Source organism: Salmo salar, chromosome ssa17 (assembly GCF_905237065.1).
Source record: "Salmo salar chromosome ssa17, Ssal_v3.1, whole genome shotgun sequence".
Lineage (NCBI taxonomy): Eukaryota > Metazoa > Chordata > Actinopteri > Salmoniformes > Salmonidae > Salmo > Salmo salar.
Genome location: NC_059458.1, coordinates 2895027 through 2910178, shown reverse-complemented (window position 1 = coordinate 2910178; position 15152 = coordinate 2895027). Strand labels below are relative to the sequence as shown.

Below are 15152 nucleotides of genomic sequence, written 5' to 3'. Positions count from 1 at the left end.
GTGTGTGTGTGTGTGTGTGTGTGTGTGTGTGTGTGTGTGTGTGTGTGTGTGTGTGTGTGTGCACCTGTCTCAACAGTGTGTTGAAAACAACCCCAGCAACCTCCATGGCGACCTCATTTCTCTTAATCTCTTCCTCTCTCTCTCGGTTCTCTGGTTGCCTATCTTCCGTTAATGTTTTCTTTCCCTGTGTCCTGTAAAATAAAGTAAACTCCAGTCTTTCTCAAAGGTAAGAGGGTGCTGGTTTCAAAGCTGTATTTGATGTCAGTTTTGTAGGGTTTGGAGAAAAACAAACTATTTTCTCTGAGCAAGAAAATAGCAGAAGAGGAGTCCCTGAAGAGGGAATGACAGTGTTTGTGATAAGAACAGTCTCTCTCTCTGTGTGTGTGCGTGTACGTGCGTGTGTGTGTTGTTTAATTGTACAGTGAAAGGCAGAGTAGAGACATTGGGAGGATGGTGATGCTGCTGCTATGTGGTTTTGATACTGGTGTCTTATAGTTGAGGTGTTGGTGAAATGATGGTGATGTTATCACTGTACACACGGAGCTGTGCTGTCTTTGTTCTATGTTTGCGTTTAGACATGTGGTTGCGGTGTACTGATGGGAGGTAACAGATGTACTGTGGTTGTGGTGTACTGATGGGAGGTAACAGATGTACTGTGGTTGTGGTGTACTGATGGGAGGTAACAGATGTACTGTGGTTGTGGTGTACTGATGGGAGGTAACAGATGTACTGTGGTTGTGGTGTACTGATGGGAGGTAACAGATGTACTCTGGTTGGATGCTTGTGTATTGATGTTGCAGTGATGTATTGGATTGATTTACCACTGGTGGGGTGTATCCACCTCTTGAAAACAGTTTTCGCTCTCTCTCTCACTCCCTCTCTTCTCTCTCCGTTTTCTCCCTTCTCTCTGAATTCTTTCTGTTTTCTGTATAGCTCAGCACTCCACAATGTGGTAAATAGAAGGAAGTGTTTTACCAACACTGTAGGTCTCCCTTAACAGGTTTTATGTTATATACAGTATATAACATGTACGGTTTTAATGTTATAGTATGATTAGGAATAAACCCTATACAGTGTGCATGAATAGATGGACTGCTGATAAGATGGTCACTGATGGTCATATCCTGAATACTGTATGGCACAGCTGGCTTCAGTCCTGCTCCTGAGCCAGACACTTAACCTCAATACCTCCGGGTAACATTGAGAGCATGCATCATGATGTATTATTTAAATGTTAAGGTATGCTAGGGGCCTGAGATGGGAGAGCCTATGCCAGTGTTTAATCTGACTTCCTGAGTCTAGTGCTGCAATCTCTTATCTGGTCAAGGGTTTCTAGCACCACCCTTTTGAGTGTTCTCTATGGCAGGAAATAATTGATCAATGATTTGATAACTGTGTGAATTATTTAGTTCATTATATATGTATGTGCATGATCTCTCTCTCCCTCCTCTCTCCCTTTATCTCTCTCTGTACTGCGGTCTGTACGGTGGTGTAAGCGTTGCACTGGGATTGTGTGTGTTTTCAGTTGTTTAGGTATTCACACACTGTATTATTAACCACTCCTAACTCATAACTGTCCCTGCTCTCTCCTCTCTCTCTTCAGAAATGTATGAAGTTCGATGTGGATGCTCCTATCTGGTTATCTAAGCAGCATATCCTGTGTACTCTGAACCAGAGCCTGAAGGACGTGCTGAACTACGGCCTCTTCCAGCCAGCTCACAATGGAAAGGCTGGCAAGTTCCTGGATGAAGAGAGACAGCTGAAGGAATACCCACTGCCTTCTGTTACACCTGTACCATACCTGGAGGTATGCCTGCACCCTCTCTCATTAACATCCTATCTTTCTATGTGTGTGTTAAGGTGCATTTAATATGTGTTGTATGTGGATGTTTGTTTCTGTGTGTGTGAGTGTGTGTGTTCTCTGTCCTGTTGCTGTCCTGTTTTTTTTTTGTTCTAGTTTATTGGGTTCATCAGCTTTAATATTGCAGATAGATTGTGGCTTCCATCAATGTAATTGTCTGCATAATTTCCAATCCCCCATAAATTGTTTTGTTTCCCCTAACCCTACCACCCCTCCCCTAATTGGAGTAAACTAATGGACAACAACACTTAGGCTTCTACCTCCAGTTTACACATACTATATAAATTTTACGGACATAGTATAATTTACAATATTTATATTTTGTTTGTTTTTAGTCCCATCCTTCAGCTACCCTCAACCCCTTTCACATATCTCTGAAGACCATTCAGTTTCATTCTATTTGCCATATATTTTTCAACTGTGCTGTGAAGTTTCACAAAAGTTCTGAACCTTTCCATTCTCATAGGTTCAACAAATTGTAAATTAAAGATAAACATTTTTTCGAAGAGTATTACTATATCATTGATCGATTGGCTATGACTTTTCAAATCACCCAGCAGTGCTATTTGCAGTTAGCTGCAGGTAAATGTTACAATTCTTCAGCCCTTCTTGAACCTGTGACCAAAAACAAGCAGTACCAAAACAAATGATCAGGTGATTCTGTCTCTTCGCAGCAAAATCTATAGAGATGGGATGGTTGTATCCCCATATAAATAACATTATATTGGTTGCAAGAATTTTGTATAATAATTTAAATTGAAAAAGTTTTGAATCTGGCGGCGTTATGTTTATCAGTTGTTACCATGTGCCATGGAATCGATACACCGAAAATCTCTTCCCAATTATTCTATATGGCACAGCTGTCAATTTTTTGGTCATTTAGTGAAACTGGTATACTTTTTTATTCATCACAATTTTCTTTAACCAATTTTGGTCTTTAATGCAGGGCCGACAGACAAGTTCCTTACTTTCTCCCCCTTCCACTTTCTTCTTCCATTTTTGCGGTAATGCTGCAATTAGTTGGTTGTAATTTTCCATATATTTTTTTTGCTACATGTGTGACATAACTCCACCAGTCCTATTTATGAGATAATTTACAAAGATTATACGTATTTTATTTTTTGCATCATGTTTTTTTTTATCAATTAGTATATTTGAGTTTAACCATAATATTTGTTTTCTGGTGGATTAAACTGAAGTTGAAACCAACTTTCTATGGATTCTTTTTTTAAATAGCGATATTTTGAAGATGATTTAATTTTCAAATAACCCTAAGTGAGAGGTTGTAATCTGAATAAAGCTAAAAAGGCCATTCTTGAACGTGGGGTGAGATATTCTTACTAATCTGCTAGAAAACCAGTTCAGATTTAAGTATAACTTTTCTAAACCTTTAGTAAGAGGTCTAATGCTTTAATACTTAATAATTTCTGCACTCTGAATTAATATTTATTATATAAATAGGCCTGTTTAATTTTGTCTGGCTTACTGTTCCAAATAAAATTGATTATTTCTTGCTAATATAATTTCAAAAACAAGTTGGTAGGTAAGGCCATAAGCAAATAGGTAAACTGGGATATGACTAAAGAGTTAATCAGGGTGATTTTTCACAAATAGAAAGGTATTTTCCTTTCCATGGTAGCAAGATCTTATCTATTTTTGCAAACTTTTTATAAAAATGTATTGTATTGAGCCACTTGATATATTTGTTTGATCTGATCTAACATTTGGATGGCCATAATAAATAGATATGCCAATAGTGGACAACCTTGTTTTACTCCACTTGACAGTTTAATACTTTCTGAGAAGAAGCCATTATTTACTGTTTTACACCTAGGGTTACTATACATAACTTTAACCCATTTGTCACGTCCTGACCAGCAGATGGAGCTAGTGTTTTAGTTTTGGTCAGGACGTGGCATGTTTGTGTTGGGTATGTTTGTATTGTTGATTGGGACTTCCAATTGAAGGCAGGTGTGTTGAGTTGCCTTTGATTGGAAGTCCTATATAGGTGTGTGTGTTTTTCTTTGGGGTTGTGGGTGGTTGTACTTGCACTGCGTTTTGTATGCCTGTAAGACTGTCACTGTTGTGTTTATTGTTTATTCAGTGGATACTTTACTCTTTTTTTGAAAATTAAAATATGAGTATCCATATTCCCGCTGCGCCTTGGTCCTCTTCTCTACATGACAACTTCTGTGACAGAACCACCCACCACCAAAGGACCAAGCAGCGGAGAAGAGGACAGAGGCAAGTGAGGGAGGAATGTTGGAAGCAGCGCGCTCGGGAGGTGATGGATTCCTGGTCGCTGGAAGTATTGACGGAAAGGATTGACTGGACATGGGAGCAGTTGCGGGTCCACTGTGACAACCTGCCTGGGAGGCAGGTAGAACCCGAGAGGCAGCCCCAATAATTTTTTAGGGGGGGCACAAGGGCTATTTGGCGGGGGCGAGATTGGAGCCCCAGGCCAGCTCCCCGTACCCGTGTAGGGGCAGACTGGACAGGTCCCGTGCTTTGGGGTTGGGGCTGTGAGGCCTGGGATTTTCAGGCCGGTAGGCACAGTACCAGCGCCCCGCATGTGCCAGGGGTGAAGTAGGCACCGAGCCGGAAGGGGTGATGCCAACCCTGCGCTCAAGACCGCCAGTGCACCTCAAAGGTCAGGTGTTTCCCGCTAAACGCACTAGCATGGAGGTGCGTGTCTCCAGGCTGGCACGTCCAGTACCAGCCCCACGCATCAGGAGACTAGTGTGTCAGCCCAGCCTCACCAGTCAACAATCGTCAGAGCTGCCCGCCAGTCAACAGTCGTCAGAGCTGCCCGCCAGTCAACAGTCGTCAGAGCTGCCCGCCAGTCAACAGTCGTCAGAGATGCCCGCCAGTCAACAGTCGTCAGAGCTGCCCGCCAGTCAACAGTCGTCAGAGCTGCCCGCCAGTCAACAGTCGTCAGAGCTGCCCGCCAGTCAACAGTCGTCAGAGCTGCCCGCCAGTCAACAGTCGCCAGAGTGGCCAGACTGCCCTGAACTGCCGGAGTGGCCCGACTGCCCTGAACTGCCGGAGTGGCCCGACTGCCCTGAACTGCCGGAGTGGCCAGACTGCCCTGAACTGCCGGAGTGGCCAGACTGCCCTGAACTGCCCGAGTGGCCAGACTGCCCTGAACTGCCCGAGTGGCCCTCCTGCCCTCCGGTCCAGCCCAAGTGGCCCTCCTGCCCTCCGGTCCTGCCCGAGTGGCCCTCCTGCCCTCCGGTCCAGCCCGAGTGGCTCTCCTGCCCTCCCGGTCCAGCCCGAGTGGCCCTCCTGCCCTCCGGTCCAGCCCGAGGGGCCCTCCTGCCCTCCGGCCCAGCCCGAGGGGCCCTCCTGCCCTCCAGCCCAGCCCGCGGGGCCCTCCTGTCCCAAGGCCCAGCCCGAGTGGTCCGTCTGCCAGGGTCAGCCCGAGTGGCCCGTCTGCCCGGCACAGCTATCGGCGCCATCAAAGTGGGCGACGCCGAGGGTGGAGCGAGGTCCACGGCCTGCACCTGAGCCACCTCCAGGATAGGTGGGTTGGGGAGGGAGGGTGTAGCACAGTGCCGTCGGTGACGGCAGCCACCCTCCCTCCCTTCCCTCCCCTTATTGTTTAGGGGTTATTGTTTATGGGTTTTTTGTTGGTGTTTTTTCTCCTTGGTAGGTGCATTCCGGGGTCTGCACCTTGAAGGGGGGGGTACTGTCACGTCCTGACCAGCAGATGGAGCTAGTGTTTTAGTTTTGGTCAGGACGTGGCAGGGTTGTGTTGGGTATGTTTGTATTGTTGATTGGGACTTCCAATTGAAGGCAGGTGTGTTGAGTTGCCTTTGATTGGAAGTCCTATATAGGTGTGTGTGTTTTTCTTTGGGGTTGTGGGTGGTTGTACTTGCACTGCGTTTTGTATGCCTGTAAGACTGTCACTGTTGTGTTTATTCAGTGGATACTTTACTCTTTTTTTTGAAAATTAAAATATGAGTATCCATATTCCCGCTGCGCCTTGGTCCTCTTCTCTACATGACAACTTCTGTGACACCATTGTATAAGATACAGTGCCTTTGGAAAGTATATAGATAGACCCCTTGACTTTTTCGACATTTTGTTACATAAGTCTTATTCTAAAATGTATGAAATAAAAAAAAATCCTCAGTAATCTCCACGCAATACCCCATAATGACAAAGCAAAAACAGGTTTTTAGACATTTTAGCAAATGTATTAAATATAAAACATAAATACCATATTTACTTAAGTATTCAGACCTTTTGCTATGAGACTCTAAATTGAGCTCAGGTTCATCCTGTTACCATTGGTCATCCTTGAGATATTTCTACAACTTGATTGGAGTCCACCTGTGGTAAATTCAATTGATTGGACATGATTTGGAAAGGCACACACCTGTCTATATAAGGTCCCACAGTTGACAGTGCATGTCAGAGCAAAAACAAAGCCATGAGGGCAAAGGAATTGTCCTTAGAGCTCCAAGACAGGATTGCGTCGAAGTACAGATCTGGGGAAGAGTACCAAAACATTTCTGCAGGGTTGAAGGTCCCCATGAACACAGTGGCCTCCATCATTCTTAAATGGAAGACGTTTGGAACCACCAAGACTCTTCCTAGAGCTTTCCGTCCAGCCAAACTGAGCAATCGGGGGAGCCCACTTGGAGTTTGCCAAAAGGCACCTATAGACTCTCAGACCATGAGAAACAAGATTCTCTGGTCTGATGAAACCAATATTGAACTCTTTGGCCTGAATGCCAAGTGTCACATCTGGAGGAAACCTGGCACCATCCCCACAGTGAAGCTTGGTGGTGGCAGCTTCATGCTGTGGGGATGTTTTTCAGCAGCAGGGACTGGGAGACTAGTCAGGATCGAAGCAAAGATGAATGGAGCAAAGTACAGAGAGATCCTTGATGAAAACCTGCTCCAGAGCGCTCAGGACCTCAGACTGGGGTGAAGGTTCACCTTCCAACAGGAGAACGAACCTAAGCACACAGTCAAGACAACGCAGGAGTGGCTTCGGGACAAGTTTCTGAATGTCCTTAAGTGGCCCAGCAAGAGCCTGGACTTAAACCCAATCTAACATCTCTGGAGAGAACTGAAAATAGCTCCCCATCCAACCTGATAGAGTTTGAAAGGATATGCAGAGAAGAATATTAAAAACTCCCCAAATAGAAGTGTGCCAAGCTTGTAGCGTCATACCCAAGAAGACTCGAAGCTGTAATCACTGCCAAAAGTGCTTCAACAAAGTACTGAGTAAAGGGTCTGAATACTTATGCAAATATGAAATGTAATTTATTTTTTTATAAATTTGCCAAAATCTGGGGTATTGTGTGTAGATTGAGGTACATTTAAAAAAAATCACGTTTAGAATGTCTGTAACGTAAAAAAAATGTGGAAAGGCACTCTATTCTCCAACATTTAAATATTCCAGGCATTTATATATAAATTCCGGTTGTACTTTGTCAAAAGCCTTTTCAAAGTCAGCTATGAATACCTGGCCTGGTTTCCCAGATTTGTCATAGTGTTTTATTGTTTCAGGTACTTGTCTTATATTATCTCCAGTGTTTTGTCCATGTAAAAAACCTGTCTGATTAGGATGAATAATATCTGACAATACCTTTTAAATTCTATGCGCGATGCATTTTGCTATAATTTTTGCATCACAACACTGTAAGGGGCCTCACATTTTTTTATGGACTGGATCTTTATATTTACCAGTTGGGTCCTGTTTCAGTAATAATGAAATCAGACTTTCTTGTTGAGTATCTGATAATCTACCATTATTATTGGAGTGGTTGAAAAAAGGATTGGTATACCTCAACAGGTATGCCATCCAGCCCTGCAGGTTTCCAAAACTTAAAGGCTTTAATTGCATCAAGAAGTTCCTCCTCTGTAATTTGGCCTTCACATTAGTCTTTCTGTACAGCTGTTCATTTTACATTATTAATAGAAAAGAATCCTTACAATTAACTTTGGTTCATTGTGTTGCTGTCGTATACCTTCTCCCCTGGGAGAACACTAGGAGCTTGATGTCACCTGTCAATTATTCAATTATCCAGTCTGCTCTGTGAGTAAGATGTGTGCATAATATATGTGTGAAACTCAGCAGAGATAATCACACTCTGACAGCAGTGTTCCCAGCTGTCATCTCTAGCAGTTATTTGTAGCCTGTGTCGATCATGGTTTGTGATCATATTGAAACTCAGCCAATGTAATGTTTTTACAGTCAATAGAGTAAACATCGTTAGATCTCTCTCTCAAAATTCTGGAGTGAGGGAGAGCTAGAAATAAATAGATACATAGCTCACTAGAGTGCACTCCAACCTTCTGCAGTGAATGATTCTATAATATCCATTGTTTGATTTATTAAAAGTCAGCCGACATTGTTTAAATACATGTTCCTTTCCTGTGTGCTTTGAAAATGTCATTGTTTTCTTATCAGCAAAGTGCTCTGTTTCACCTTAAATACAGATTGATTATTTTCTCCAGGTGTTATGGATGCAGCAACGGTAGATGATGTTGTTATTGCAGGTAGTTGCATCATGTTCAGGTAGCAGAATGTCTGCAGGTAAATCCTTGACGCACGTAGAATAGGACTGAAGTCAGCCTTTTCTCAATTGGATTTGCTCAACTCCTGCGTCCTCTGTCCTCCATCCTCTCTGGACTCCTTTTGATAAAGGTCAAAGGTAGTTGAGGAGAGGCGGCGAAGAGAGTGGAAACTAGACGAAAATGCGCTTGTATGAAATTAGACTCTACTCCAATCGTGTGCCATCTGGAAAATTATGTTTACAGGGTGGAATCCAAAAATAAATGTATGAAGTGATAAAACAAATGTAGTTAGTTGTGCAAGACATTTTATAGATGATAGGATAAGTAGTTTATGGTTTTACAATAGACGATTCAAAGGGGTGTGGCAGATTTCTAAATTTGTCCACTAAGGACTCGGGTAGGAAACGCTTGTACTTCCTCGCCAAAAGGAGGTTATTGAGGAGAGGAGGAACTTCTTCCATTTAACTGCTAAAGAATTGACACACTCCTCGACCACTTATCGGTTTCCGGGTCACGGAGGAGAGACGATGGAGAAGAGGACACATTGGCCAGAATGATGATGTTTAGAAAGCCCAAGAGATTTACTGTGTCTTGATAATTCGATATTTGAAGTGTACAATTCCTCCCAGGTAATGTACACCTTCCCAATTTGTAACTCAAACCCTCATGCTACCATGGACTACCAAAAAATGTCCAGCTTCCAAGGGCACTGTGCCCTAAAAATAAGAGATAAGTGATATAAACATCTCTATAGTAGCTATATGTCTGTGTGTGTACACAGTAAGTCAAGGGCCATGCTCTATGTAATTTGTCTCTCAGGAAGCTCCATGTCAGATAGTTTCACAATGTATTGAGTTAGTATGCTCTCTCTCGATATCACATATGGAAATTGGGACAGTTTCATGTGGCTGTCAAGTCCAACTAAATTCTGTGTTTACTATGGTGGTTGTTTTCTAAAGTTAGACACAGGGTTAGTCATGGTTATGTGAAGGAAGCATTTTGAGTACATTTTGTGTGTGTGTGTGTGTGTGTGTGTGTGTGTGTGTGTGTGTGTGTGTGTGTGTGTGTGTGTGTGTGTGTGTGTGTGTGTGTGTGTGTGTGTGTGTGTGTGAGCTTTAGGAGTCTAAATCTATGGGTGGGTAGAGGGCCCTTTTACATGAATGCATGTGTAGGTCTGTTCTGTAGTTGTATGAGAGTGGTCTTTACTGCCATCTCTTCAATAACATTGATCAGTCAACAGATCAGTCTTCCCTCTCTCTGGGCAGGAGTTTATAGATATGAGTGACAGGTTAGTCCAGCCTCACCACCCTCTGCCCTCCCATAGATTTATACTCCTAAAGCGCACACACACACACACACACACACACACACACACACACACACACACACACACACACACACACACACACACACACACACACACACAGAGCTTTATTTTCATGAAATTTCAGGACTTTTGTACCTAAACCTAACCCTCCTCTAACCCTTAACCTAATCCTAACATTAACCCCAAAAACCATAACCCTAATCTTAACCTTAACCCCAAAACTCTAAACCTAACAAATTCAGGACATGAAAAAAGTTATTGTTTACCTACCGTGTCAGGACAATTAGGTGAATTGTTAGGACATTGGGGACTAACTAATATAGTGTTATTCCAGTAACCATGTGTTGTCTCTGTGTTTTCCTCTCCCAGTTCCGCTATAAGAGACGTCTCTACACACAGTCCCACCTGGATGACAAGCAGCTCTCCAAACTACACACCAAGGTAAGAACACACACGCACACGCACAACCAAGGTAAGATAATGTTCCACACCCAGATTTGGTATAGTCATTCTGAGCTTTTATATATTTAGAGATGTGTGATTTTAATAGAAAAGACACCATACGTGCACATAGGCTCTGGCTATCTCAGTCTGAGGCGGAAGGCTGTATATATAAGAGAGAAAGAGCAGAGAGAACTGCATGCATTGACATCCCCATCAGAGGGCAGGAGATTTACACTGGTGAGAATGGCCCATCACCAGCTGATTTTTCCTCACTGTGTGTGTGAGGGACCATGACCATCTGCAACTGAGCGGTCTCTAATGACATTCACATATTAATGTTGGCTTATTGTTCTGTTTAATATAAATATTCCTGCAGACATCAATGCTTGCTGCATGACTGCTTTATTGATTAAACAGAATTGGAGCAGGCTGGACAAAGTCGGGCTATGGGACTGTGACTGACACATCATTTCTGACACAGGCTAGAGCAGGAATGAGCATAGAGACACAGAGACGGCGCGAGAGAGACGGAGCAAGAGAGACGGAGCGAGAGACACAGAGAGAGAGAGACACAGAGAGAGCTGGAGCGAGAGAGACACAGAGAGAGATAGATTTAAAGTATGAAAGAGATGGGGAGGGAGGCAAGAACGAAAATGAGTAGAGAAAGAGAACAAGAGGAAGAAAGAAAGAAAGAAAGAAAGAAAGAAAGAAAGAAAGAAAGAAAGAAAGAAAGAAAGAAAGAAAGAAAGAAAGAAAGAAAGAAAGAAAAGGGAGAGAAAGAATAGACAAGCAGACAAGGATGAGTCATCCTCTCAGACACTCTCTAGACTCTTTACTGTCACTGCAGCCTTAGTCTTTTCTCTCTTTCATGTTTAGTAGGGATATAGTGTCTTACTGCACACTGACTGTAACTAGCTAGGTGTGGTAGGGATATAGTGTCTTACTCCACATTGACTGTAACTAGCTAGGTGTGCTAGGGATATAGTGTCTTACTGCACATTGACTGTAACTAGCTAGGTGTGCTAGGGATATAGTGTCTTACTGCACATTGACTGTAACTAGCTAGGTGTGGTAGGGATAGTGTCTTACTGCACACTGACTGTAACTAGCTAGGTGTGGTAGGGATATATTGTCTTACTGCACACTGACTGTAACTAGCTAGGTGTGGTAGGGATATAGTGTCTTACTACACACTGACTGTAACTAGCTAGGTGTGCTAGGGATATAGTGTCTTACTGCACATTGACTGTAACTAGCTAGGTGTGGTAGGGATATAGTGTCTTACTGCACACTGACTGTAACTAGCTAGGTGTGCTAGGGATATAGTGTCTTACTGCACACTGACTGTAACTAGCTAGGTGTGGTAGGGATATATTGTCTTACTGCACACTGACTGTAACTAGCTAGGTGTGGTAGGGATATAGTGTCTTACTGCACACTGACTGTAACTAGCTAGGTGTGCTAGGGATATAGTGTCTTACTGCACACTGACTGTAACTAGCTAGGTGTGGTAGGGATATAGTGTCTTACTGCACACTGACTGTAACTAGCTAGGTGTGCTAGGGATATAGTGTCTTACTGCACATTGACTGTAATCTACTGTATTCAGATGGAATATTATATTTTCTGGAGTTGCACCTTGTTATAATTCTACAGATAATCCAAGAAGTGGTCATTGGAGTGTTTGGTCTGCTGTTGACTTAAACCAGCAGATCAAATCGAATTGTATTAGTCACATGCGCCGAATACAACAGGTTTAGACCTTACAGTGAAATTGCTTACTTACAAGCCCTTAATCCACAGTGCAGTTTCAAAAAATACAGATAAGGTCTTTCCAGCACTTGATTACTCTGAGAGGGGGGATGGTTTCATGATCTCAACTCAATGGTCTCAGTCAAACTAATCCCCCTTTCTCAGTGACCTGCTGGGTGAGTTATTAGCTGTATTGACTGGGTCTGCTGGGGCTAGCTACACCCCACGCCTAACACACACACACACACACACACACACACACACACACACACACACACACACACACACACACACACACACACACACACACACACACACACACACACACACACACACACACACACACACACACACACACACACACACACACAATGTTCAAACACAGAAACACACACACACTCTGAGGTCAGACATTAACCTAATTTATAGACAATGAAAATGTATATGGCATGCTGGCTTCCATGAGTGCCACTCTCACTATCTATATGTCCCACACGTGCACTCTCCCTCTCTTTCCCACTATCTATATGTCCCACACATTTACTCTCCCTCTGTCTCTCCACTATCTATATGTCCCACACGTGCACTATCCCTCTGTCTCTCTCCCACTATCTATGTGTCCCACATGTGCACTCTCCCTCTCTCCCATTATACATGTCCCACATGTGCACTCTCCCTCTGTCTCTCTCACTATCTATATGTCCCACACGTGTACTCTCCCTCTCTTTCCCACTATCTATATGTCCCACATGTGCACTCTTCCTCTGTCTCTCCCACTATCTATATGTCCCACACATGCACTCTCCCTCTGTCTCTCCCACTATCTATATGTCCCATACGTGCACTATCCCTCTGTCTCTCTCCCACTATCTATATGTCCTACATGTGCACTCTCCCTCTCTCTCCCACTATCTATGTGTCCCACATGTGCACTCTCCCTCTCTTTCCCACTATCTATATGTCCCACACGTGCACTCTCCCTCTGTCTCTCTCACTTTCTATATGTCCCACACGTGCACTCTCCCTCTCTTTCCCACTATCTATATGTCCCACATGTGCACTCTCCCTCTGTCTCTCCCACTATCTATATGTCCCACACGTGCACTCTCCCTCTCTTTCCCACTATCTATATGTCCCACATGTGCACTCTCCCTCTGTCTCTCCCACTATCTATATGTCCCACACGTGCACTCTCCCTCTCTCTCCCACTATCTATATGTCCCACATGTGCACTATCCCTCTGACTCTCCCACTATCTATATGTCCCACACGTGTACTCTCCCTCTGTCTCTCCCACTATCTATATGTCCCACACGTGTACTCTCCCTCTGTCTCTCCCACAATCTATATGTCCCACACGTGTACTCTTCCTCTGTCTCTCCCACTATCTATATGTCCCACACATGTACTCTCCCTCTGTCTCTCCCACTATCTATATGTCCCACACATGTACTCTCCTCTGTCTCTCCCACTATCTATATGTCCCACACATGTACTCTCCCTCTGTCTCTCTCCCTCTTGGTTTTATCTGAGGGGACTGGAGAGTGTAGGGGTTTCTCCAGGTAATGGACAGGGCAGTAGAATGGTGCTCTTTCTTCTGGTAGGACAAAGACAACCCAGTGTGAACACCATCTGATACTAATGTAGAAATCAGCTGGGTTTCTGTACTACTGACTGACTGGTTATATGAGGCATGGGGTGGATTTACATTAGTCAAATATTTCTACTGAGATCTATCTCTATCAACATCAGATTTGCAACTTTTCTGTTTACACTAGCCTTGAATGTGTAAAGAGTGTAAACCCTCTCAGAAGGGGGTATACCTCCCTCTCCGGAGGTAGATCCGTCTCTTTACACTACATAAGTATCTCTCCTGGACCTAGTTTGTGTTGTCAAAGTAGTTGAGTCAGGCCCTATTCCCACTTACTGACTGGTTATATGAGAGCTGAGTTAGGCCCTGTTCCCACTTACTGACTGGTTATATGAGAGCTGAGTTAGGCCCTATTCTCACTATGAGATATGAAGTATAGTCTGAAGAGCGAGGTGGTGAAAGAAGGCCAGCATCCCGGAGTCGCCTCTTCACTGTGTTCACTGGTGTTTTGCGGGTACTATTTAATGAAGCTGCCAGTTGAGGACTTGTGAGGCGTCTGTATTTCAAACTAGACACTCTAATGTACTTGTCCTCTTGCTCAGTTGTGCACCGGGGCCTCCCACTCCTCTTTCTATTCCGGTTAGAGCCAGTTTGCACTGTTCTGTGAAGGGAGTAGTACACAGCGTTGTATGAGATCTTCAGTTTCTTGACAATTTCGCACATGAAATAGCCTTCATTTCTCAGAACAAGAATAGACTGATGAGATTCAGAAGAAAGTACTCTGTTTCTAGCCATTTTGGGCCTGTAATCGAACCCACAAATGCTGACGTTCCAGATACTCAACTAGTCTAAAGGCCAGTTGTATTGCTTCTTTTATCAGAACAACAGTTTTCAGCTGTGCTAACATAATTGCAAAAGTTTTTTTAATGATCAATTAGCCTTTTAAAATGATAAACTTGAATTAGCTAACACAATGTGTGTCACGATCGTGTGGAGAGACAGACCAAAGCGCAGCGCGATCTGGGTTCCACATCTTTATTCGTGAAACGCACAAAACAATAAACAGCAAATGAAACGTGACGCAAACGCAGTGCTCACAGGCAACTACACAAACAAGATCCCACAAACACAGGTGGTAAAAATAACTACTTAAATATGATCCCCAATTAGAGACAACGATTACCAGCTGCCTCTAATTGGGAATCATACAAAACACCAACATAGAAAATATAAACTAGAACACAACATAGACATAGATATACTAGATTACCCCCTAGTCACGCCCTGGCCTACTACACCATAGAGAATAAAAAGTCTCTCTATGGTCAGGGCGTGACAATGTGCCATTGGAATGGTTGCTGATAATGGGCCTCTGTACGCCTATGTAGATATTCCATAAAAAAATCTGCCGTTTCCAGCTACAATAGTCATTTACAACATTAACAATGTCTACACTGTATTTCTGATCATTTTTATGTTATTTTAATGGACAAAAAATCTTCAAAAACAAGGACATTTCTAAGTCACCCCAATCTTTTGAACAATAATTTATGTGCAGTCAAAGGGTTTATTTTCTATTATGTAGGCTACACTCATTACATTTTAGTTTCAAGACAAAAGCACAGGTTTGCTATAACAGCATG

The 15152-nt window shown here is 43.3% G+C and overlaps 1 protein-coding gene across 1 annotated transcript in view; it reads left to right on the top strand.

The window, feature by feature from the left end:
• LOC123728311 (SH3 and multiple ankyrin repeat domains protein 3-like) overlaps positions 1 to 15152 on the top strand; it is a 406162-nt gene that overhangs the window by 169556 nt on the left and 221454 nt on the right. Inside the window, 2 exon segments of the mRNA XM_045700351.1 lie at positions 1604 to 1807; positions 10092 to 10163. Coding sequence (XP_045556307.1) covers positions 1604 to 1807; positions 10092 to 10163 — 276 coding nt within the window.